We start from the raw sequence: 24503 nt of genomic DNA on the forward strand, positions 1-24503 counted from the left end.
GGGAGATTTAGAACATAAGTGACAAAATAAAGAGCAGAAACTCCACAATCACATCGAGGATAAAGAGAAGGTTTGCAGATCTTGTGTATATGTAAAGGACATATTTTAATGGCATTTGTTGACACAATGTCCTTTACTGAGACAAAACTAGACTTCTTTTATTTTTTTATTTTTTTTACATTTTTTAAATAAATGCAAACATTATGCAGTAAATACAGATGAACAATTGACCTGAAACTTGCCAGGTAATGTTTAATGTTCTCTCACTACACTGACTAACCAGAAAAAAAGTTTCGCTTTATTTAAAAACCAATCTTGTTATCTTTTTGCTTTTGCTTAAAAATGACTTCCAGTGAGTAAAAGGTCTTCATGGGTCAAAAACAGTTACAATCAGTCACATTAAACTTTCAATGTCACATGAAAAACACCATTTTTTGGAGGTGACACAGAGCCAAAGTATGTTTGAGCCCCCCCGGTGCCCCCCCCCCCTCCCATCCCACCCAACCCACTATGAACCAGGGAAGGGAAGTCAAGGACTGAAAATATCCAAAATCAAAGTCAAAAGTGTGTCCCTATTGTAAAGAAATGGTCTATTTTTTATTTGTTTTTAGCTTTTAGCATTTTTTTTAGTTTTTCAGGAGAAATGTCAGACTGTTCCAACAACACAAGCAGACAGGATGTAAACAAACCCTGCAGCCACTCAAAGCCGACTTTAGGAGAGGAAATAAAAGTGGGTTTAAAATGATTAACCAAAGTGTTCACAGTTTACGGACAGGCTGAGTTTAATGTAGACATACTTACCACAAAGTTATCATACACATTGAGGCATAGCTGGTTTTGCAACCTAATTAAATTATCTCAATAATAAGCACAAGCTGTTCAAAGCGAAGGTCAAAGCTTATGTACAGTCATGAAGCGGCAGGAGGAGAGGTTTATACCTTCTGCTGTTACACCCACAGGCCATTCCTGTGACACAAATCTCACTAAACTACAGACATGAAGATATACAATAATAACAAGGTGGGAGAGTGTAAAGGAAGTGGGGTGTCATACATAAAACAGGTCTGCTTTAATGGCTAGAAAGTGCTACTGAATGAGACCAAAGGTCTGAGCCTGAATCCTTCACAATTCAAAGAGGTTTTTTGGGTTTTATCAGGTAAATTATATAATAAAAAGGAAAAGTTCCATCACATCACACTTCAGCTGTTTTTCTTTCCTATCCCATTTTATCATATTTGCCTTCTGTGTGCGTGTGGATTCTTCATTTTTTTCAGATGATATTTCACAAAGTAAAGAGTCACATGCAAATCCAGCAGCTGGAGGCTGTTGACAGGCGCTCAGATAATTTCAGCTGCTCTGCAGTCTTCGAAAGGTTTGGCCCCTTCCATAAAGCTGCACAAACACAAATATTTGGACCCCTCGCAAAAATATGTAAAATAAAAAACTTCCTCCGATACAGTTTGTTTGAGGTCTCAGTGATGATATGCAGCAGAGTTCCACGTGCGATACCAGGACCTGAAGGACAATATTGTTGTTACTAAAGACAAACATCACGGAACTTTTATTTTAAGACGTTAACTGAAACTGAAGATATGCAAAGTATGATGGCTGTAATGTCCCTCTGTGCTTAGATTTGGAAATGATGCAAATAGAGACACACTTACCCCGCTGTGTTGTAGGAGGCTGGGTTGATCTGAGACGTTAAAGAGGAGGAGATAGCCGATAGGGTGTTGGGCGAAGCTTCACGACTGATGTTGTTCGGAGAGGAACTGGAAGAAACTGAAAGGAAACGGTAAAAAGATTAGATTAGATTAGATTAAATTAGATTAGATTAGATTCAACTTTATTGTCATTACACATGTCACAAGTACAAGGCAACGAAATGCAGTTGCCAGGTGTCACTCATGCTTCCCTGCAACGGGAATTCAGAGGAAACTGCTGTTGAAAGGTTGGGGTTGAGAGGGATCGTGACTCACCTCCACCTGGAGCCATCGGGCTGTATGGTCGCGATGCCGAGGCCTGAAACAAAGAGGACATGAAGCCAAACTCGCACTAGAACTGCAGAATTTATGTGTGAGTTCATCTGCAGCACATTCAAAACTTGTAAAATCACAATCCGATTCTGGATGAGCTCTGATGACGAATCAAATCATCAAATGATGAAGAGGAAACAAGTCTGCAAGGGCGATGCCGGAGTCAGCTCACCATCCTGGAGTTGTAGTTGTGGGATTTGACCGACAGACTGGTCACTGGGCAGTAGATCCTCTTCTCCTTCTGACGCCGATTACAGAACCAAACTCGAACCACCTCCTTTTCCATGGAGAGCTGCTCAGAGATGAGCGTGATCTCCTCAGAGTTGGGTTTCGGGTTCTGGAAAACAAAACGGTTGTAGTCTAAGTTGCATTTATGTATCTTTAAAATTGAGAATGTTGTGATAAATAGAGTCTTAAGCATCCAAGTGTATGACAGTCAGGTACAGTTCTTCAGGATTATTTCCTGTCATCACTGTATTAGACCGCCAGTGATGAACTGTTAGCATGCTAATGTTTACTTTCTAGCAGATAGAATAGGAATCACCATTCTATTCATATGAATAATTTAAATCATAACCTCTAGCTTTGAATTTGTAAATTAATATCCTAAAGTCCTCTGAAATCCTCCGTTTTTTTTGGACACCACTATCAATACAATTGTTTAACTTTTTCCTAAGGGGACAATTTGTTTTTGAATAATGAGAATTTTTGCCTGCAGTTGTTGGTGCATTATTGTAAAGTGGGTATCGGCACACACTCACACACACACACACACACACATACACACACACACACACACACACACCAATACACCGCCTGCCAACACAGCAGTATTAATATTAAGAATAGAGAGTCTTGAACCTACATCAAGGAATCGTTTCTCCAGCGTCAGCTTGATGTTCGTCTCAATACTCGTCCTCTTTTTCCGTTTGCGCCCGTAGCCCTCAATGAGAGGCGGCATTGTGGTCGGGTTGCTCATGGAGTCAGACGGTGAGTTTTCTAATGTGACATCAAGGGAGAAATCAGCAGGAGGAGAGCGGCTGCCTCAGAAGCAGCACCACCCTACTCACCTGCATCACTCAGCCATTTCTCCAGCAGAGGTTTGAGCTTGCACATGTTCTTGAAACTGAGGTTGAGCGCTTCGAATCGAGAGATCGTCGTCTGGCTGAAGTCATTCCCGTATAGTTTCCCCATGGCAAGGCCCACATCTCCCTGCAGAAACACACCGTAAACACATGGATAGGTTCTTGGCTAACCCTGCAGGGTGTCTTTTAGCTTTGCAATGAATGAATGCTCCTCCTAATTGGTCATTGGCTTGTGTGCTTTGTCACCTGGGTGAATCCCAGTTTGATGCGCCTTTGCTTGAATGCTTTAGCGAACTGCTCCAGCTCTTCCAGATCGCTGGGCTCCTCTTGAGGTGGTACTGACATGTGCTTGGGCATCTGCAGGTGGGACATGTCCATGTGGTTCTCCATAGGTGGTCCGGCCAGACCATTTCGACTCATAGCCTGAACCATGCAAGAATATAAAAATGATTCATTATTTATTATTATAAATTAGTCCAACATGCAATTTTTAAATGCAATTTTGGCAAATTTCTTATTGGTGAGGTTTCTACAATGTGCTTTTAGTTAATTGTCTCATTTTTTAACCATTAAAAAATGTAAACTTTCTAATCTTTAGCGACCGCCGAAGTAGCAAAGGAGAAAGACATGACCTTGGCTTCATCCTTTCACTCAGGGGCCTATAAAAGGTGATCTAATAGAAGGTCAGAAAGTACCTGTGGGGTCAGAGCCAGGCCAGGCTGGTGCTGATGAAGGAGTCCAGATTGACTCTGGCCAGGAATGGAGAGCAAATTCTGCTGTAGAAGAGCTGTATATAAAAACAAATGTGTGTTTTCATTAGATAATTCAGTCTGAATAAAGATTCCTGGTGTAAAGACACTTTGGTGAGACCCAGAGGGACACATAGAAACTTCTTTAAGGACCATAGAGCAACATAAAATGAATTAAAGAGACTTAAAATCCCCTCGTAAAAAACTCTATAAATTCAAATTTACAACATCTATAACATACACGTTGCTTTTTCCTACAGCTGCAAGGCGCCTTGTGTGGATTCCCATTAAAATCTTTTGCACATGTTTGTTTTTAAGTGAACTGAAACTACTAGATGTTGAAAATGCCTTTGACTTTTAAATGTTTTTCTCTCGTCTACCCAGTCTGACGTCAGCGCAGACAGAAAAACCTGATTAGGCATATCTTCAATGTCAGACCGAAACGGGGAAGCCTCATTTGAAACAGTCTCTCGTGAATATTCCAGACTAGACCCGTCCCAATACTAATGAGCCGCCATTTCAGCAGAGTTTGAGCGGACCTTGGTGGCTGCTGGGGCTCTGGGAGAGCAAGAACGGGGAGGGAGACGACAGGTGAGATGGCGGCATCAGAACCAGCTGCTGCATGGTGTGGAGAGAGCTGAGCTCCTGGAACCACAAACACAAACATGGTTAGTTCTGGACCGTCCAGGACCAGCTACAACTACAGAAGTATCCATTTCACATGGCCCACCGATTCTGAATCCATAATGTTTTTTAAACTTAACTTTTGAGTGGTTTTTTTTTTTTTTTTGCTGCTAAATCTAAAATATTAAAATAGAAATAGCCAAACCGATGTTTTGTTTTGGTTAAACAAAACCCAAAACATCTAATCATTTACTCATATGTATGTTTGTTTTTCTCATTTATGAAATTAAATCCATTTTGAGTCCCTAATTTGGGTCCCATTAGTTTGGCTCAGGGAAAGAAAATGCAGTTTTTTAGAGTTGAAGCGAGAGCTCGGCCCTGCGTCAGCAGCTTACGACCACTTTGATTTGTGCTCAGCTCTTGCGGTCATTTAAGAAAGTCTGCGTTAGTGTTTTACCCCGGTCAGCTGACCTCCAGGCATGGGTGCGCTTTGTGTCATGTGACATGTCTTCAGGGAGGCGCTGGAGTGATGCGAGTCGTGGATGTCCTCTGTCTTTATCTACAAAAGCAGGCGGTTATTGCTCCTGCTTCTGATGAAGGCATGAAAGTACACGTTTGCCCATATTGTCAGTAGTGCATAATTTTTAGGAATGGGAGAGCGTGTACACACACACACACACACACACACACACACACACACACACACACACACTCACGCATTTACAGACTTATTTGCACTCCAGGACCAGTTTAGTCACTAAACACGACACAAAGGCTGATAGACTCCCTCGCTTCCCTTGGGTGAGCCATTATTCAAATACCGCCTCCCTCCTCCTCCTCTTCCTCCATCAGACACACACACACACAGACACACACACCGCCCCCCCAACCCCCGAGAGCTTTGTCACTTCCTAAAAGCACAAGCACTAGGCGAGATGTCGGCCCATGCCAGAGTGAATGTTTGGACAAGTATCTAAATAGCCAGTGGCTGTTTGAGGAGTTTCCTGGAGATGGCAGCCTTTGTTGACATCATCAGGGAGAGCAGGTAGTTTATCCCCAGGATGTTAGCCATTTAAAAGTCAGTTGAATCTTTTGTCCCAGGTTAAGTTTTAGTGGCATGCACATGCCTGCAGGGTGTTTGTATTTCACTTTCCAACTGAGCTCCACAGTCTTCTTTTTTTTTTTGACAGACTTGAGGTTATCTTATGAAAACCTACGGAATTGATGCCCCTTGTTTCGGCGCCGTTGTTGCACCTCAGATGTTATCCCAAAAACATTTATCTAAACACACACTGGCATTTACATGTGGATACGTGTGAATGAAAATACACACTCAAGAAGAAAATGAGCATTACTCTGCGCTAAAAATAGTACCAAACTATAGTGCTGCAGATGAACCAACAACCCTCTGAGCAGCATCATGATCATTATTTCCTCATTTGTGTCTGTAAAGATTGTTGCTGTAACTGCAGAAAAGAAACTGCAGCAGTCAGTAAGAGACCCTGGACTCCTCCATCGTGCACATTCCTGCAGCTGCGACAACAACAACGTAATTTCCCACAGTCCAAATGTGCTGCAAACTTTTGGAAACCCCCATTTAGTAGAAACGTGGCTTCAGACAGAATGACGAAGATGATCAGATGAGATCAGATCCTGTTGGATTCGTCATGTTTATAGGAATAAAGGGTTACTTTAAATTCCCTGATCTGACTTGCATTTCCATCTCAGGGTGTGTAGAAGGTACAGTCACCATGTCCCAGTAAACCCAGTGACTACACTGGTCATGCAAAGCTGATGATTCTCTCGACCAATCAGATTGCAACATGTCTAACATTTTTTGGAATTAGGTCACACATGAAGGTCATAAGGTCACTACTTACATGTCGATTGAAGTCAATTCCGTTATGACCTAAACACCAGAAGAGAGAAATTAGAAAGGTTTCAGAGGGTTGCTGTGACCCCCCAGCTATGATGAACACAATGAATCAAGTGAAGTTACGCCTCTTTCAGATTCACCTTTCATTAACGTTTAGACTAGGTCTTCATCTTGAGGATTTTTAAGATAAAAACGTATATAAAAGAGGAAAGTTCACAAAATATTAACAGCATTTTATATAATATCTAATATAATATATAATATCACTCATCATAAAACTGCACAAGATTCCACTGAACATGTCAGAAAACCAAAGGTTTCAGGCAACAGCCGTCACAAAACATTGGACACAGCTGCATTTTTACAAACCATAACTTCACCAAAACACAGAAAGGTTAGTGTGCTGCAGACACATTGAAGACAGAATGTTTGAAATAAGTCTGTTTGTTCCCAGGAGGGCAGTTTGACAGCAGCATCATTCAGTGCTGCACACATGGGAGGAGGAGGAGAGCTCAGAGATGTGCAGGATAAGATCCTGAAATTTGAATGTCAAATCAAGCTCTTCTGTGTGTGTGTTTGTGTGTGTGTGTGTGTGTGTGTGTGTGCGTGTGTGTGGAGAAAGAGAGAGAGAGAACAACACAATGAGCAACTAGAATCACACCATGCAAATACTCCCAATATAACACAATAACACATAGACACACACACACGCACAAGCACACACACACACACACACACACACACACACAGATACACACACACGTACACACACATGCCCGCACACCTTCTCCAACCCTCCCAACACAACCAGCTTCATGGCCATACTTCCAGTATGGAAATGACCAAGACATGCAAATCAACTCTGAGGGCAGGAAGCCTGAGCTCAGGCTACACCCCCCTACACACACACACACACACATATAAGTTACAGAAAGAAAAAGTTACGACATAATTTTAACCAGATGTTTTTCCCTGAGGTAAACATCCACCCAAAAATAATGAAATATTGCCTGCTTAAGTTGTGAATGATCTCAACAATCTATTCAGCTCAAATTGGCTGTTCCCTTTTTTATATGTATATCATCATATCATGTTTTACCCAGTTAAGATACTCTTTCATTTTTTTAAATGTCATTTTCTTCACCTCTTTATCCCTGTCAGGTTCATGGGGAGCATGCGTGGCCCCTGGATGAGTGGCCAGTTCATCACAGTGCAATATGTGAGCTATTGTGCGTTTAGGTACCTTGCTTAAGAGTACCCCGGCATTGCTATGAAGATATTCTGGCACCTTCCCCTACTACCAGAACACCTACCATGGTTTAGATGCACCAGACACACACACAGACACACACAGACGCACAGACACACACACACACACGCAGACAGGCAGACACAGACACAGACACATACACAGACACATACACAGACACATACACAGACACATAGACACAGACACACAGACACACACAGACACAGACACATACACACAGACAAACACAGATACAGACACAGACACACACGTTCAGGCGTTTGGTGTGTGGGAGGAACCGGGCGGACGGACAGATGTCCACGCTGCCACCTCGCTGTCGCACCTGAAGCTGAATTTCTCCTGACCAGTATGTTTCACTGGTGAGGTCGTTGCCGCCCCCAGTCTGAGGGTGGTTGCTGACTTGAAATATAAACACCTTTAAGTGGTAAAGGTGCAGCATGAATATTCCTGTTCACCATTTAGATCCTTAAATCTGGCCTCTGTTTGCCTTCAAGTGCAACACGTAAAGCTCAAAAACAGCCCACGTGTGTTTTAATGTGTTCCAGGATGTTTGTTGCCATGGATGAAAATCCTTTTTTTGGCAAAATACTCTCTAAGCTATACTCACTGCTGTTTATTAGTGTTTAGGGGGAGAATAAAATGTTCTGGGAATATAACTTCTTAGACAGAGAAACATGTTATGCAAAGCAGCTGCTGTTTTTGAGACTTTTCATTTTTTTTAGAACTGGCAGCAGTAATATAACCAATCCCAGAAATATAGTCTGATAAGGAATTCTCCAGCTTCCTGTTCTATGTTAAGTTTATCATATAGACAACAACAAGTGCTTGGCTATTTAAGAGAATGTCGATGTCACAAGGCTCAGTTACTGGGGGAATACATGAAACGGTCAACAGGAGCTTGGAAAATGGACCCTGCATGTTTGGCAGCCAGACAAGAATAGTTCCCCAATCAGGCTGGGAATGCCACCATTTTAGGAGAGCTCAATGTGGTATATATGCTGTCTGAATTTTCCCTTTGTCGAGGCACTTTTCTGACGTACACCTGTTCTGGAGTTTTGCTGTCTCCATATTGTGCAATATAAACTTACTTCCCGATCAGTGTTTTGTGGCTTTTCATTTAAAAACGTATCCAGAGTGCTTTTTGGACAAACTTTTCCATAACATGTCTTAGGTATTAAACATCACAAAGGGAGAAAAAAATCAGTCCATATTTGAGTTTCCATGAGTGGTCTACAACCTGAAGAGCCCTTTTCCTCATATAGACAAAGATATCCTTCCTGCTCTTGTTAAACTGTAAATGAGGACTAAGACCAGCAAGATGTGAGAACAATGTAACTCTCTCTGAGACAGAAATTAAACTGCTAATTAAGAGAGACTCAACCTCTCTGAGGAGGGAACTAAAACATGCTCACTTTAACGTTGCAGTTTAATAATCACCTATCTAATTTCTCATTAAAATAAGGCCAAAACAACAAAATTTCCTGTCTTCTGTGAGCAATGACGTGTCAACACACTGAGTGGCTATGCAATGAAAATAGTGTTGTGGTTTCTTGTTAATGTAACTAAACATCCCTATTTGTTCTTTCTCAGTAGACAGGACAAATAAAACCAAAGCTATCTCTGTGCAGCAGCTAACAGGAGAATTAAGAATTATTCAAGCTGTTATGTAGAATCGACCTTGTTTCTGGACCAAACGTTGTCCATCTGATGTACTTGTGAGAGCAAAAGTGAGGAATTTAGTGCTGTCACTTCTCTCACACAACAATGATCAACAGAAAAGTTCCACTTTTCTCTTTTGTTGCTTCCTGCTTTTGCTCCGTCGCTGGTTGCTTTCCTGAACTCTGAAGCAGCCCAACATTTTACAGCAAACAGCCTCAGGGGCATCCTGGTATGGTAACCAACTGCCACATTCTCTCTCTCTCTCTCTCTCTCTCTCTCTCTCTCTCTCTCACTCTCTCTCTCTCTCACTCACTCACACACACACACACACACACACACACAAACACGCGCGCGTGTCTCCTTGCAATTTTCTTGTTCACATTTTAATTGAGTTTAATTAGTAAGCAGTTTGGTTTACTAAAATAATCCATATGTTCAACAGGTGTCAGAGCTGTGAAAATAGACATTTAGTCTCAAGGTATTTTTTTAAAATCTGGCAACTGGTAGCAGTTCATTCAAGACATTGTTGGGAAAAAAACCCTGCTAATAAACTCATCTCCAACACTTTCTCATAAAATCCAGAAACTCAACCAAACCTACTATAATAAATGTGGGAAAATGAATACTTTGACAGGTGAAACTGTTGTCTAAAATCTAAAGAAACTCTCCTTTTGGACACCCAGCACAAGCAGAATCAACAGTTTTACGAACTTGCCTCTGTTGAGCCGTTGGTTAGTTTTCTGTGTGTAGAGACGGTTTTGACAGCATTCATACGCATAGTTAAAAGGAGAATTATCCTTACCTGCCTGTTCAGCTTGAGCATCTGACTGCTCCACCGTGTCTGCGCTCATCTTAATATCTGTAATGATAAATATAGCTGATTTTCCTAAAGTATTGTAACTTTCACCAGGACAATGATGCACTCAGGCCACCCAGGAAAATGATCTTGAGTTTATTCTAATTTGCCCTCCCCTTCACACCACCACTAACTGTACACTCTCTTCTCTGAGCCCTAGTTGTAATATTCATAAGTCAGTCAGATGAACTCCCTGCGGTCTGAACTCCTGAAGTCCATCCTGTGATATAAGATTATAAAAGCCAGTTATAAAAGCCAGTGTAAGAGTCACTCACCTCAGGAGATTCACTCTTGGATCTGTCTCAAACTGCTGAGCTAAAAAGTTTAAGGAATCTGCAGCTACTTATCAGCATTTTCCCAAGTGGAGAAACGTTCACCTCTTCAGTATATCCTGCACTGCCTGATAGGCTTATTTGCATATGCCTCAGTGCGTCCTATCCAGCTTCAGACTGTTTGCATAAAACAACAATGAGGTTACTGCAAATTACAGCATGAATTGTGATGGGGGAGTAAAGCATCGTATGACATCTCCTCTGGCTGCCTTCAAAATTAAAATCATCCACTAAGAGGATCAAATTTAACACAGATGCAATGTTAGATTACCCAACATCAGGAGTTGACATAAATTAAACTCAAAAACCATATTTTGAAGTTGTTAGACTTGAAAAACATTTAAAATAAATAAAATAAATCTCAAGGCCACCAAATTAGGCAAAAACAATTTCAATGCTGAATATGGATGAGAAAAATAATAATAATAATTTGAGGCACAAATCCCCCCACCCCCCCAGACAGTCTTCGTATGATCACAAATTGTAGTTTTATTCAGTTTATAAACAGATATAAATGAATTAAACTTGTGATTATTCAAGCACATATAACCTTGTGTAGATATTTGAGATATATTAGATAACAATGTATGAGGCCAAAGTACAGTTTAACAGATTACTGTATAATTGAGTTGTAGATAAAATAAATTCCCATCTCTACAAGGGATTTATGAATATTCCTGTCCAGGTCACTCAGCTGCCTGTGCTCTGGCAAAATTTGCAAATAGCAGCTTCTTTGTAATGTGGTCTCGCCTCTCACTTGGCAGCAGTCATTTTTCTTCTTTTTAAACTCTGACAAAGTGGTGAGAAGGCTGGAAAAGGAGTAAAACACGTCAGATCCAACAATGCAGCATACTAAATTATTTGAGATTGCGTGTGTAACCACATAAAAAGATTAAGATTGGATAATTTTTTTTTACAGAAATCATAATACAAATTTAGCAGGTAAAACCCCTAAAATTTAAAATCACATCTGCTCTAATAGTGGACCTGGGTCTGATTCCCAAATTAGGGATTTTCAGAAACCCATTAAATGTCCACCAAAAAGGCATATTAATCTTATTTTTCTTTTTTCTTCATGCATTGTTGTATTGTTGTTAAACCCTGTTTTCATGTTAACATTTTGCCTTTTCTACAGTTTTGTGCCTTGCACCCTGGATCAAAAACACACACTACCCAAAGACATACTACCAAGCACAGAATTAGCGTTATAAGTTGTGACATGATTGTGAAAACATCTATTCATTTGAATACTACTATTCCTCATTGAATACTAAAAATATGACAGGAAGTTGCAGGTATGGCAGGTCCGCATGCACAATGACATTTGAGTAAAGTTCTTTGTAATAGTGTCCCTCAATTATGTAAAATCTACCAAGAAATTAATTAATATTTATAGTTTTCTTTTATTATTATTTAATTAATTAATTATTATTCTTCTGAGCCGCTTTATTGCAATCGAGGGCATAATGGGCCAATCCACGAGATGGCGGTAATACGTCTCAATCTCTCAGACAGACCAGGAGAAAATAAATCAAGAGAAGAAGAAACGGAGCTATTTGATTGGTGGATAGAGCGACTTCTTTAGAGCAAATGCAGCTGCTACTTCATTAATTTGATGCTTAACCTTTTTTTTTTTTGTTGAGACACAAACGTTCTGCGCTAATTAGAGCATTATAGCTTGACATATATAAATATTAAAACACTGATAGATGAGCGCTGACACCTCCCGTGGGCTATTGTAAATAATGTAGCTTCGCGGCGTTTTAGCCGTTTGTCAGGTGTGTCAGACGAAGACGAGTGTCTGCAGAGGTAAAAGCCGTGCAGCAAATTAACCATTCTGTAGAACATCTTTTCTTTTTATGTCGTTGACGTCCGTGTGCTAATTATTGTTATCTAAGACGCTCTCCATCATATGTAGCTATTGTTCCGTTTTGCCCCCGGGGGTTGGTTGTTATCTAGTAACTGTTGGGCCTTTAATTTTGACGCTACTGTTGTTACAGAGAAAGCTAGAAAACTGCTCAAGTTGTATTATCTGGGGTGCAATTCGACAAATATAAATGCCAGTTATACACGTTTATTCTTAAGGTAACAGCTTTATCCAATACAACCCCCTTTGCAATCCCAGGAAAATGTTTAAAACGACTACAAAAATAGAAATGGTGCATTCACAAAACAAGAAATGGGACAATGAAATAAAAGTCCTTTTTGGCAAGATGTGAGCATTTAAGTTCTGCATAATAACCATGACTTCTATGTTTCTCATCAAAAGACATCTATTCTGAGATGAAAACCCAGGTCAAGATAAATGATGGATACCCTAGAATAGTATAAAATGACCCACTCTGTGAAGCAATTGCCTAGAAAAACACTTTATTTTGAAAAAGCTTGGACATTCAGTATAAGTAGACATTTTTAGGGTCAGTTAGAAATAATAGATTTTTCCAGTTCTCTTCTCCAAGCCGGATGTGAAATGCAAGCAAACATACAGACGTCTTGTATCTTCTTGGATTGTTAATTCAACATTTGTCTTTCTTTTTTAGACCTCTGGCTACTGCTGCTGATTATATTCTGGATAACAAACTCAAACTGGCTGAAATGGATGAACAAAGTGTTGAGGTACTGACAGCAGTACAGTTGGTGAAGGGTCAAAGGCTGATCTTTCACCAACTGAGTGTTACTGAGTTCTCTGCTGATGAAAGCAGGGCCGTTGTGCTTGCAGCAAAATTTAAGTTTAATGAGGCTGTGGAATATTGAACTGGGCAAAAAGGTTAACTGATAAGAGGTGACAACATACACTTAAGTTCAAGTTTGCCTTTGTTCATAGGCAAAGACACACAGAAGTCTGAAGAATATTACTACATTAGCATGTTTTTTTAGGTTTGTAAATCATCATTGTTTGAGGATGTTCATGTTTGTGCAGTGCAACAGTGGCCCAAATTGTGCTATTATATAAAATTAAAAGTCATCAGGTCATCTTCCGTTCCTGTGCAGAGTATTGCTGAGGTGTTTCGCTGCTTCATCTGCATGGAGAAACTGAGGGATGCCCGTCTTTGCCCTCACTGTTCGAAGCTTTGCTGCTTCAGCTGCATAAGAGTGAGTCTCCCTATTAGGCAGGGATGATATTGTTCAGATACTGTAAATAAAATGCTGTCTGTCTGTCTGTCTTTCTTTGACAGCGTTGGTTGACAGAGCAGAGGGCCCAGTGTCCACACTGTCGGTAAGTACACGCAAACGAATATCTAGCTTTAATTCTACAAGCTATTCGGCGTTCATTAATTTAATTTGAAAATATATCCAGCGGAGTAGTTACTTGTCAGTGAGAGTGTCGATGAATGTTTAGCAGGTTTCTGTCCTTTTTTTCTGTGTGCAGAGTGTATTGTATGTAGCATTAACGTAATGTTGCCGTCAATATTCAGGGCACCGCTGCAGCTGAGGGAGCTGGTTAACTGTCGATGGGCTGAAGAAGTCACCCAGCAGCTGGACACCCTGCAGCTCTGCAGTCTCACCAAGCATGAGGACAATGACAAAGACAAGTGAGGACCTGCTCCTGCTCTATTTTGTTGATTTCTCTTGTTTTGTTCAACACAGTGTCGCTGCTGAAGTTCAGGAGAGTTTTTGCTGTGCTGCTGGACAGGCATACATACACCGAGGTGGCGGTTCCATGTTGCTCTAAAGGAAATGGGCTGTATTTGTGGTTTTTAAAAACGGCATTTAAAGACAGTTCCAAAAGCTCTGCCAACATGTAGGACAACCACCAGAATACAGGAACGTGAGCTTTTGCTCCCACTGTGTCAAACAAATGTTCTCAATGGAAAAACCTTAGTTAAGGTTCGCTGAAAGGCTGCATGACCTTGAATGGAATTTCACTTGGGTTACTGTTGTGGTCCATCGCAGATGTGAGACCCACCATGAGAAGCTGAGTGTTTTCTGCTGGACATGTAAGAAGTGCATCTGTCACCAGTGTGCTCTTTGGGGCGGCATGGTAACGTCTCTCTTCAGGTTTTTCATGAATATTGGTTAGAACTGAATTTAGTAATAAGGAATTTGAAATAGCCTCTTTTTGAGATGTGTTGAACAGAAATATACTCTTCATATCTTGGCTCGACATAAACGAATATATTTGGTGTTTTGTGTATCCAGCATGGAGGACATACTTTCAAGCCTTTGGTGGAGATCTATGAGCAGCACGTGACCAAAGTGAAGGAGGAGGTCGCTAAGTTGCGTCGACGCCTAATGGAGCTCATCAGTCTGGTGCAGGAAGTGGTGAGGACTGCGTGCTGTGTTCATGAAACGCATATTTTAAATGACCACAGCCATAATTTGTTCTGTTTACATTCATCAAAGTATAACATCCTTCTCATTTAGATGTCTCCAAACGTTCTTGGAGGGCCACTTTCGTGCTAAATACCCGCAAACTCGGTTGAGTTCAACATTACATGATAATTTAGGAAACTTTTCTTCCTCTGCAAACATGAAGCTCTGTTTTTGAGCCATATGCTAAAATATTAATGGTATTTTATAAAATGTGCCTCTATCCTGTTTTTGAGGCAGCTGATATTCTTTTATCTTTGTTACATTTACACATGAACAAAAAAACATTTGTTGTTACCAACCGGGTTCAGCAACAAGTAGTTAAACACATAAATAAACTAAAATAAAACTATACTACACCCAAGTCATCAAATTCGAGGCAGGTAAGACTTTACCCTAAGAGAGAAGTATATTTCTGCAGAACTAGTAAGGCCGCAGCCGTGTGTAAACATCTCTGCCGTGGGGGGGCATTAATGAGTTGGAGCCTCTCGCCAGCCTCTGGGAAGAAGCTATGGATCAGCCTCATACTGGAGGGGGGCAGCTCCAGCAGTTTGTTGCTGCCTGGGTGGGTGATGTCCTTCACGAGGTGTTTCACGCTGCTGCTGTTTTCTGAGCAGTTTGCTCCGCTCTGTGACAAGAGGGTGAAGATACGCTTGAGCTACGTTGTCATTCCTTCTGTGTTATTATCCATTGTTTGTACACTCCCCAGTAGTCACAATGCCCCCGCACTGTCACGCGCTACTATTGTTGTGGCAGATTGTTTCATTGTCCAGCATGGGCCTTTAGAACATTTTTGTTATCAGTTCAGCTCTAAGATCCTTCCAGATGGAAGAAATTGTGTTGAACCATTACACTTCTTTACACTTTATATGGCCAAAATGCTTCAATAGACACAGGACATCAAAGTAATACTGAAATTATATTTATTAGATTTGAAACTAAAGTATTGAAACTATGACATCCACTAGATGGCACTGACGAGCCTCTTCCTGCTGCAGTGATGTGTTGGTTCATCTGGTGTGTGTTATGTCATGTTTCAGGAGAGAAATGTGGAGGCCGTCAGGGGTGCGAAGGACGAGAGGGTCAGAGAGATTCGAAACGCCGTGGAAATGATGATCGCTCGTCTGGACAACCAGCTGAAGAACAAACTCATCACACTCATGGGTAAAATCCACCACTGCATCACTTTCACGGTTTAATGGGGTTAAACAATTTTTCACTCTGCTGCCTTTGTTTTAATACTCTTTTTCCATCTAAGTTTGTGTTTTCTTTGGAAACTGATGTTTCCTCTTTCTCTCAAGTGCCAGCAACACTCTAAATAGTGACGATAAATCATTGAAGATGTAGCAAACTTCAATCGATAAAAATCACTCTGGTGTTTAAGATACTTTATGACGCAGGAATTCTTTAATTACTAGAGTAAACACCTTTTTTTGGTAATATCCCTAGTTTTTAATGTCTTGTTCATAAGTGGAATTCCTAAAGGTCATCTAATGTCTGACAGCTTTGTGAAACATCCTGCATCTGGAAATGCATTGGACAGATGAGTTTTCTCTCAAATTTAAGAGCCTGAACTAAAAATACACACATAGATTGGTCTTTTATATATCTATTTGTAATATTGGGTATGAAAAATTTATCTGGCCTAAGTGGTTGGATGCACTTAGAACCCACATGCTGCACAAACATCCACTTCAGGGCTGATATTCAGTACAAGTAATCTGAAAATAGAAATGTTCTTCTCACCAGGCCAGAAAACGTCCTTGACCCAGGAAACGGAGCTACTGGAATCTCTCCTGCAGGAAGTGGAGCATCAGGTTGGTGAACCTAAATTAGTCTTGAGTCAATACTTCTCTGGTGATGTTCTCATATTCGCCACTTGTAAAAGTGTTAATTGTATTTTTTTCATAAAAAGACATGGTAATTGCTTTATTTAGGCAAATACAATTTGATATTTCGGTAATTTGTTGTGTCTGACGGGTTTTTTGTGTTGTGTTGGTGTAAAACAGCTTCACTCCTGCAGCAAGAGTGAACTGATTTCAAAGAGTCCGGAGATCCTGCTCATGTTCCAGCAGGTCCATCGGAAACCCATGCAGTCGTTTGTTACCACACCAGTCCCACCAGACTTCACCAGGTAACCACAGCTCATTATGTAAAAGCATTATTTCGACCTCCAGATTTCAAACAATGAGCAATGCAAGTTGACCATCGTCTGTGAAGGCCGTGAAGGTCACTGATGACCTCTGGCTTAAGACTTTATACCACATGCTTGAAAGATTGCCTGATGCATAGATTTGCTCATAATGTATATTAGTTTAAGGCTGTCTGTATGGATGGAGCAGTAGCTACAAGCTGCTCACTAGCTAAAGACCAGTTTGTTTCCATGTGTGAAACCAGTCCTCTTTATGATCTCAGTGAACTGGTTCCAGCTTACGACTCCAGCACATTTGTTCTGGTCAACTTCAGGTAATTTCTTTTTTAGTTACTTTTCAAGTTCAGTAACACCTTTTTGAGTGAACTGTCCTCTCAAAGGATTGCTTAATTGAATGAACAATTATTGGTTTTAATCTTTTCATTGAAGCTGTGACAGCAGTTTTTAGAGTGTGTCTCCACGTGTGTGTTTGCAGCACTCTACGCCAACGGGCTGACCCAGTATATAGTCCTCCTCTACAAATATCTGGGCTGTGCTGGAGGCTCAAAGTTTACCCGGTGAGTTTAATTTACCAATGTGTTCAAGGCTGTCCACTTGCAGCTAAACTAATTGTGTTTTACTTTTTTCTAGGATGGGAATGGGGTGGTACGGGGGAACTACCTGTCTGTCTTCCTGGAATTGTCTGCAGGTCTCCCTGAAACATCAAAGTATAAGATTGTTTTTTTCCGTTTTGTTTTTTGCTCAAAGTTAGAGAAGTCTGATTTCAGTGTCCAAAAGCCATATTTATTAAATGCACCCACTTATCTGTTAGTCAAGTATTATAAACATTTCCACTGTTATCTCCTCACATATTAAACATCATGTAACCCTCGTCCTCAGTTGTCGACTCGCCTGTTGTTGTTTATCTGATGTTGTTCTTCTGGTTCAGGTATGAATACCGTGTGGAGATGGTCCATCAAGCCTCCAGCGATCCTACAAAGAACATCATTCGGGAGTTTGCCTCTGACTTTGAAGTTGGCGAATGTTGGGGTTACAACCGCTTCTTCAGATTGGACCTTTTGGCCAGTGAAGGTTACTTGAACATGCAGACTGACACGCTGGTTCTCCGGTGCGTTGACACAGATCAACATTGTTGTACATCCTCATCCACAAAAGTCAATGTAGAGTCTTGAGTTAAATAGCATTTCTCATGTTTATGTGCAGCTACCAGGTGCGCTCCCCTACTTTTTTCCAGAAGTGCAGAGATCAGTACTGGTACATCAGCCAGCTGGAGTCGGCCCAGAGTGGCTACATCCAGCAGATCAACAACCTGAAAGAGGTACTGTGTGCATTTAGGTTGCTCTATAGCAAGATGTGATCAGTGTTCTGAACCTTTTTGTATCACTGATTTCAGAGGTTGGCCATAGAGCTCTTTCGCCGTCAGACATCGCGGAGCTCCTCGCCTCCTGACCTGAAGCTGGCTGCAGGAAACACTTCCTCAGAAAGAGATCCTCGCACGATGAAGTGTGATGACGACAGCCAGACCACGATGAGCAACACTAAAAAAGGCGAAGAAGAAGAAAGGACGCAACTGGATGACTCTAATGTAAGACTGGCCATCTAGAGGTTTATGTCAGTTCTGTCACTGCAGAGCCTGTAGAGGGGCCTGGTGTGCTCTCCTGGAATATCAGTTTCATATTGATTGACAGGGAAAAAGCAAATGTTGGCTGATTCAACAGATTGATGTATGAATTTCTGTGATTGGGTCATCACTTTTTGTTCAGGAACTGTCTGATGGTGATTTGGACTGTCTGACGGAGGAGGAAGTGAACCCGCTGGATGGCAGCAGCACATCAGGCAGCTCCACTGCAACCAGTAACACAGAGGAGAACGACATTGATGAGGAGACGATGTGAGCAGAGCTGCAGCATAGCTAATCATCATTTTCAGTCTTTACAGTAGTCTGGGTGGCCTATGGTATTCCCATATCTTCACATAGGTCTGGAGAGAATGATGTAGACTTCATTGGCAACCTGGAGACAGAAGAGGGAGAGCTTCTTGATGACCTGGCTGGGGCAACAGGTAAATCAAGCATACCCCCAACTTAGTTTCCATGATTTCCATTAGAAATGTACCTAGAAAATAATAGTAAATTCTAACAAATTAAAAAAGCTTGGCTGCACTCAGTCAGGTGACTTCACTACACCACACTAGGGTGTTTGCACTACTACTAGTGATCTAGTGGTGGGCCGCAGCAGCCCCTTCAGCATGTTTCAGTGTGTTGGTGTTGAAAGGCATGAAGAGGATGAGTCAGTTTTGGTGTGCTGATATAGAAACACTTGGTGTCTGTATGTGTGGGGGGTTTGTGTGTGTGTTTGTGTGTGTATTCACTGTGGAAGCCAGAAAAATGGTTCTTTGCCCTATTTGCTTTTTGGTCCAAGAGACATTTGGTATTCTGAAGAAAATATTAGGCTGACTCAAACAAAAAACTTCTTCAGGTGGATCCAGTATTCGTTGTTTACATCGCAGCGCTGGAAGCGGCGCGGCCGGTGGCGCTATCGGTCCCAGTAACAGCAGCCTTCTCGATATTGACCCGGTCATCCTGATCCAGTTGCTCGACCTGAAGGAGCGTAGCAGTGTGGAGTCTCTGTGGGGTCTTCAGCCTCGGCCCCCCGTTTCTCTGCTGCATGGCCAAGGTATGTTGACACCTGCACCAACCTAAACAATAACCTGGACTGGACACACAACACAGAAACCCTTGTCAAGAAGGGCAATAGCAGACTGTTCCTGCTCAGGAGACTGAGGTCTTTTGGAGTGCAGGGACCACTCCTGAGGACTTTCTATGACTCTGTGGTGGGATCAGCCATCTTTTATGGGATAGCCTGCTGGTCCAGCAGCATCCCAGACAGGGACAGTTGGAGGATGGACAGACTGGTAAGGAGGGCCAGCTCTGTCCTGGGATGTCCCCTGGACTCAGTGGAGGTGGTGGGAAACGGAGGTTGATGGCTAAGCTGTCATCCATGTTGAACAACACATCCCACCCCCTACAGGACACCCTGACAGCACTGGGCAGCTCCTTCAGTGAGTGGCTGCTCCACCCTCGCTGTGTGAAGGAGAGGTATCAAACATCTTTCCTGCCGGCTGCTGTCAGACTGCACAACAAACATAATGGCCGCTAGTCTGCAGACTAGTGGACATTAATAAATGTCTAAATTGTATATTGTATACACTCTCTGTACTATGTACAGGGATACAAAAGGCTGATTATCCATTTATCTTGGATTGTGTATATACACAGTGTGTGTATATATATATATATATATATATATACATATATATACACACTGTATAGATCTTTTTTATATATTTTCTATTACTATTTCATTTTTTTTCTCTGCATGTTTTTGCTGCTGCTGTGCTGTAACTTTCCCTGTTGTGGGGCAAATAAAGGAATCTGAATATAAACAGCTCATAGTAAATCTATGCAGCAGATTTAAATATCCTCAAATAGAGAGAGGCCCATTCTCTGTGAAATCAAGCTTTGTCTTTTCAGCTTTGTCTTCTCAATTTTCCCCAGCCCACTCACACTCTCGAAAAGAGCGAGAGCGGCGGCCTCAAGTGGTGAGGCGGTCTGTTCCGGACTCGGGGGTGTTAATCCGCCTCAAAGCTCAGATGGCTGAAGTCCGCAGCAAGATGTCCACTGTAAAAAGTCAAGTGATGGAGGTCCGGGGGCCTGATGAGCCCAGGCCGGGCCCATCACGGGGCTTCGCTGTGGGGGAGGTACCCTCTCATCATGCCGATTCAGAGCTGTCAGCTTGTCATAAGCCCAGCGAGCTGGACCTGCTGGGGAGAGCAGCTACAGCTCGGTCCAGGCCCTGCTGCCCCGGTGAGCACTCCTTCACTCTGGACACACTGGGGTCTTTATTCACCCTCAGCTGCCCTTCTAGTTGACACCATCTGAGGCCTGTCACTAACAGGCTCCGTCCCCATTCAACACACTACCTGATCATTAATAACTCTCTTTGAACGAAATGATTAAATAATTTACCCTCCTAGGGAATTACTCCTGGTCCCTCGGATATTCGGGGCCATCTTCTATTTGGCTTGATGTGTCTGGAGTGACTGACAAATATACAGTTTGTAATATTTGACTGTAGTTTCAGACTTTAACGGGAATTTCTGTGTTCAGCCAGGAAATCTTTGTCCCCCGTCCTGGACAGCAGTGGTTCTGTGGTTAAGAAGCGACGGAATCCAGAAGAGATGGAGAAGGAGCTTAGAGGAGATGTGACCACAGAGCTCAGTCTCCCTCTGAAAGAGGGAAGAGGAGGAGATGGTCAGTCATTTTGCTGTTCTTGTACCTCCTGTGACTCGGCTAATTGTATTAGATTGAAAGTTTTCTCGTCATAATTAAAATAATTTTAAAATGTGGAGTACTTGAGGGTTCCAGTTTGAAATCACCCATATTGTTGCTAACGGTTAGTTAGGTTTGTTGTTTTTGTAAAACACTCTTGCCTCATCTCTGCTTCAGCAATTTTGAAGGCCGACAGCACGCAGCTCCAACTTTTATCTCTTGGGAGTTCCTCGTCAGAACAGGCCTCCACCTCCAGTCAGCAGGTCCCTGTTGACCAGCCATCCTATGGAGCTTCGGGATCCAGGGAGAGCATCTTCTCCCTGGCGGGACCGGGCTACGTGACACCCAGGCAGAACTGCAGCAGTCGCTCGCTTGGGTGCGTCTCAGATTAAAACTGTATGTTTTTGCCTCTCTGCTTCCACTCACGTGCACTTTCTTCCTGTCGCAGGGCGGCCATGTTGGACTGTGAATCTGATAACTCTGGAAACTCCCATCAGTCTTTGCTGGAAGGAGCTTCTGTGCAGGCACAAATAATTGAAGGTGAGTTTATTCAGTGCACCCAACTGCGCTATGAAAGCTCGTTTGCTACTTTAATTGTAATTGAAAGGAATAAATGAGCTAATTCATCATCTCTTGACATTAGACCCGTCGCCATCTGTCCTGGTGGCAGCAACAAGCAGTGACAGTGACAGTGATGATGAAGCTCTGCGCAGCAACAACTCTCGCTATGATAACCAGACTCCCCCATGCACAGGTAAGACCCCTCTCACACCCATCTGAGGGGCAAATGGTTAAACTGAAGATTGATTCGTCCTATAAATGTTGAGCCCAGGTCAACGTGGGGAAATGGCTCTTTTTAATCTTTTTCATTAATGAATATATTTTACTTTGCATGATTTACAAGTTATTTGATAAAGGAAGGACGAAATCTGCTCAATGTGCTTCACGGATAACAGTGACAACAAATCTCTGACAGATATTTGGGACATGTATTTTAAGCCTGATGATAAAGTTCAGAAACAGCAGGTGAGTTTTTCTCCTTTTCGTTCTTGCAGGGGAGCAGCTCCTGTCTGACGACATGAGTCTGCCAGCCGACAGGTGATTCCCATCCGGATTCTGAAAGGCTGCCACATGGTCAGAGGTGTAACTGAGGCTGAGTCTGTGGACGAGGTCAAGGAAATGTGTGTCTGCTCAGAAGACCATCAGCCAAACATTCCCCGTTTACACATTTTCTCACTTTCTCTGCGTAAACTGCTCTTGCAAATCTAATTTAACACAAAGCTGAACTGTACATACTCTTTTATATCAGCTTGCTTGCTCTGTAAGTCAGCCTTGTTCTGGGCTCTCCTTTTTCACAGCGACTCACATTTCTTCATTTAGCTCCCAGAATTGGTGCTAAAATTTCTCTTCAGCCATCTTCAGTGCGGCTTGTTGCATGGAATCCGCTGTGTTGATATATAGGAGCTTTTCTTCTCAATATCTTCTTTCCCCTCTGTGGATCGTCTTCTGAAACTGTTCTTGCATGCAAACTTGGTTGCACATTGCAGATATCATTCTGGTCATTTGTCCAAACAGGTCTGGATATAGAGCTACCTCATTGCACTTAATGCACCACAAAACAGGAATTCAGCCATTGTTCTGTTAATAAAAAACCCAGTTATCTCAGCCAAGAGACTGGTAATGATGAGTAAAATAAACAGGCTCACCTGTGGAGATGCTGTTAACAAATCTTTCTGCTCTAGTTTAAAAAGAAAAAAACTTGTTCACAACAGCAATCTCTCCGCTGATTGGGTGACGATCTCACCATTCTTCAGCAGCTTTCAGTGTCTGGCCGGTGTGCTTGTCCACACACAATTTGTCAGCAGTTCCTCGAGTTTCAAGACCGGAGAAATTGTTGTCATATTTGGAATCCTAAGCAGCGGATTTGTGTTTGGCACTTTTCCTTTTGGTGTGTTTTATGGATGGAGTCTCATCACTGGGAGAAAAAAAGATGTTATATTATATTTGCTACTTGAAAACCAACGATTTGATCTTGGTCTGATGTTTGCACGTGATTCATAGATGACCCCGAAGAGTGATGTTGTAGGAATCTCAATTCTAGTGTGTTTAAATAATTGTCTGATTTTACACAAGATCATTCAATAGTAATGTGATTTAGCAAACTGTCCCTCTCACTGTCGTCATGGCGACCAGCTTTCCTTTTTTTTAATCTCAACGGGGAGTTTTTACTAATCTGTTAATGTCGTTGATTTTTCTTTGACTGAATCAGCTGAAATTTGGACGCTGCTTTGTTTCGTTTGAGAATCGACATTCCTTAATTAGCATTTTTAATCTTTTGTTGGGTCTACTTGACTTTTGGATCAATGAATCATTTTACATTTAAATGTGTTCTTTTGTTAATATTTAATTTTACAATGGGTAATTTCACTGTGCATGTCTGAACGTGCACGGTGATGGAGGCACGCGTTGGGCTCGGCCAGAGTCTGGCTGACTTAAATTTGTGCTTGTGTCAAAAAGCTGCTTTTATTTTAAGTGTTGATGCACTGTCATTATTTGATGTCACGGTTACTTCTAGAATAAATAATCCTGAAAACATTCCCCCGTTTTTTGTCTTGATTCATTCTGATGAAGATTCAAGGAAAATTGTCCTCATTGACTTGTCCAACATGAGTTTTAGTGAAGCTGCAGATCAGCTGCCATAATGGTATGAAAAGAAAATTAAAAATCATAAATTTTGTATTCATGTTTTTTCCTAATTGTATCTTCCACATCAACTTCAGAGGAACTTTTCAGTTATCTGTAATTAGGTAAGCAACTCCAATCACATGTGCTATTTTTTAAGTATTGTAAACTGACATTTAATCAGAAATGTGGCAGATTGAGGACCCAAGTAAATATTGTTCATCAGTAAGTTTCAGTGCATCAAAATGGACAAAACATTTTTAAATGTTTAATCTACAGATCATCCGGTCAGGACTGGTTCTGATAAGATCAGTTAGCATATGTGAATATTGTGGTATTAAAGCACCAGACTGGTGAGAAATGTTCATATTTTGACTCCTGAGGCTGCCACTGGGAACTTGTCAGTTTATGTTGAAGCTTGTGTCCATTTGTCCTTCACTGTGACCTTCATCTCCTCTCAGGCAGGAAGAGCCCCGCTCAAGGATCCATCTTGGGTGTTTCTTCTGGTCTCACAGTTCCACCAGCCTGTAGACCAGTCAGATGG

General features: G+C 41.7%; 2 protein-coding genes across 5 annotated transcripts; one reads left to right on the forward strand and one right to left on the reverse strand.

Moving 5' to 3' along the window:
• Nucleotides 1-575: 575 nt before the first annotated feature.
• Nucleotides 576-10547, reverse strand: pou2f3 (POU class 2 homeobox 3). 2 transcript variants are annotated; one of them, XM_057054980.1, is made up of 13 exons: nt 10428-10547; nt 10099-10155; nt 6372-6400; nt 4949-5050; nt 4407-4512; nt 3814-3905; nt 3365-3541; nt 3104-3245; nt 2899-3032; nt 2206-2370; nt 1977-2019; nt 1665-1779; nt 576-1515 (listed from the first exon to the last, which is right to left on the reverse strand). In XM_057054980.1, exons 2-13 carry the CDS (start codon nt 10145-10147, stop codon nt 1473-1475), a joined length of 1197 nt encoding a protein of 398 aa, XP_056910960.1. In that variant the 5' UTR covers nt 10148-10155; nt 10428-10547; the 3' UTR covers nt 576-1472. The 2 variants fall into 2 exon arrangements, with proteins under 2 accessions (XP_056910960.1, XP_056910961.1); XM_057054981.1 differs by lacking the exon at nt 4949-5050.
• A 1491-nt stretch (nt 10548-12038) lies between these two features.
• On the forward strand, nt 12039-23874 carry trim37 (tripartite motif containing 37). 3 transcript variants are annotated; one of them, XM_057054699.1, is made up of 25 exons: nt 12039-12293; nt 13025-13100; nt 13476-13577; nt 13661-13701; nt 13901-14017; nt 14379-14466; nt 14625-14747; nt 15836-15959; nt 16545-16612; nt 16805-16929; nt 17211-17261; nt 17423-17504; nt 17578-17654; nt 17876-18055; nt 18151-18265; nt 18341-18532; nt 18711-18838; nt 18926-19008; nt 19425-19622; nt 20504-20812; nt 21116-21259; nt 21455-21653; nt 21726-21817; nt 21921-22031; nt 22277-23874. In XM_057054699.1, the coding sequence occupies exons 2-25, from the start codon at nt 13080-13082 to the stop codon at nt 22279-22281; spliced, it is 2775 nt and encodes a 924-aa protein (XP_056910679.1). In that variant the 5' UTR covers nt 12039-12293; nt 13025-13079; the 3' UTR covers nt 22282-23874. The 3 variants fall into 3 exon arrangements, with proteins under 3 accessions (XP_056910679.1, XP_056910678.1, XP_056910681.1); XM_057054698.1 differs by having other exon boundaries at nt 22333-23874; XM_057054701.1 differs by lacking the exon at nt 13476-13577 and having other exon boundaries at nt 22333-23874.
• The last annotated feature ends 629 nt before the right edge of the window (nt 23875-24503 follow it).

This window comes from Takifugu flavidus, chromosome 14 (assembly GCF_003711565.1).
Source record: "Takifugu flavidus isolate HTHZ2018 chromosome 14, ASM371156v2, whole genome shotgun sequence".
Lineage (NCBI taxonomy): Eukaryota > Metazoa > Chordata > Actinopteri > Tetraodontiformes > Tetraodontidae > Takifugu > Takifugu flavidus.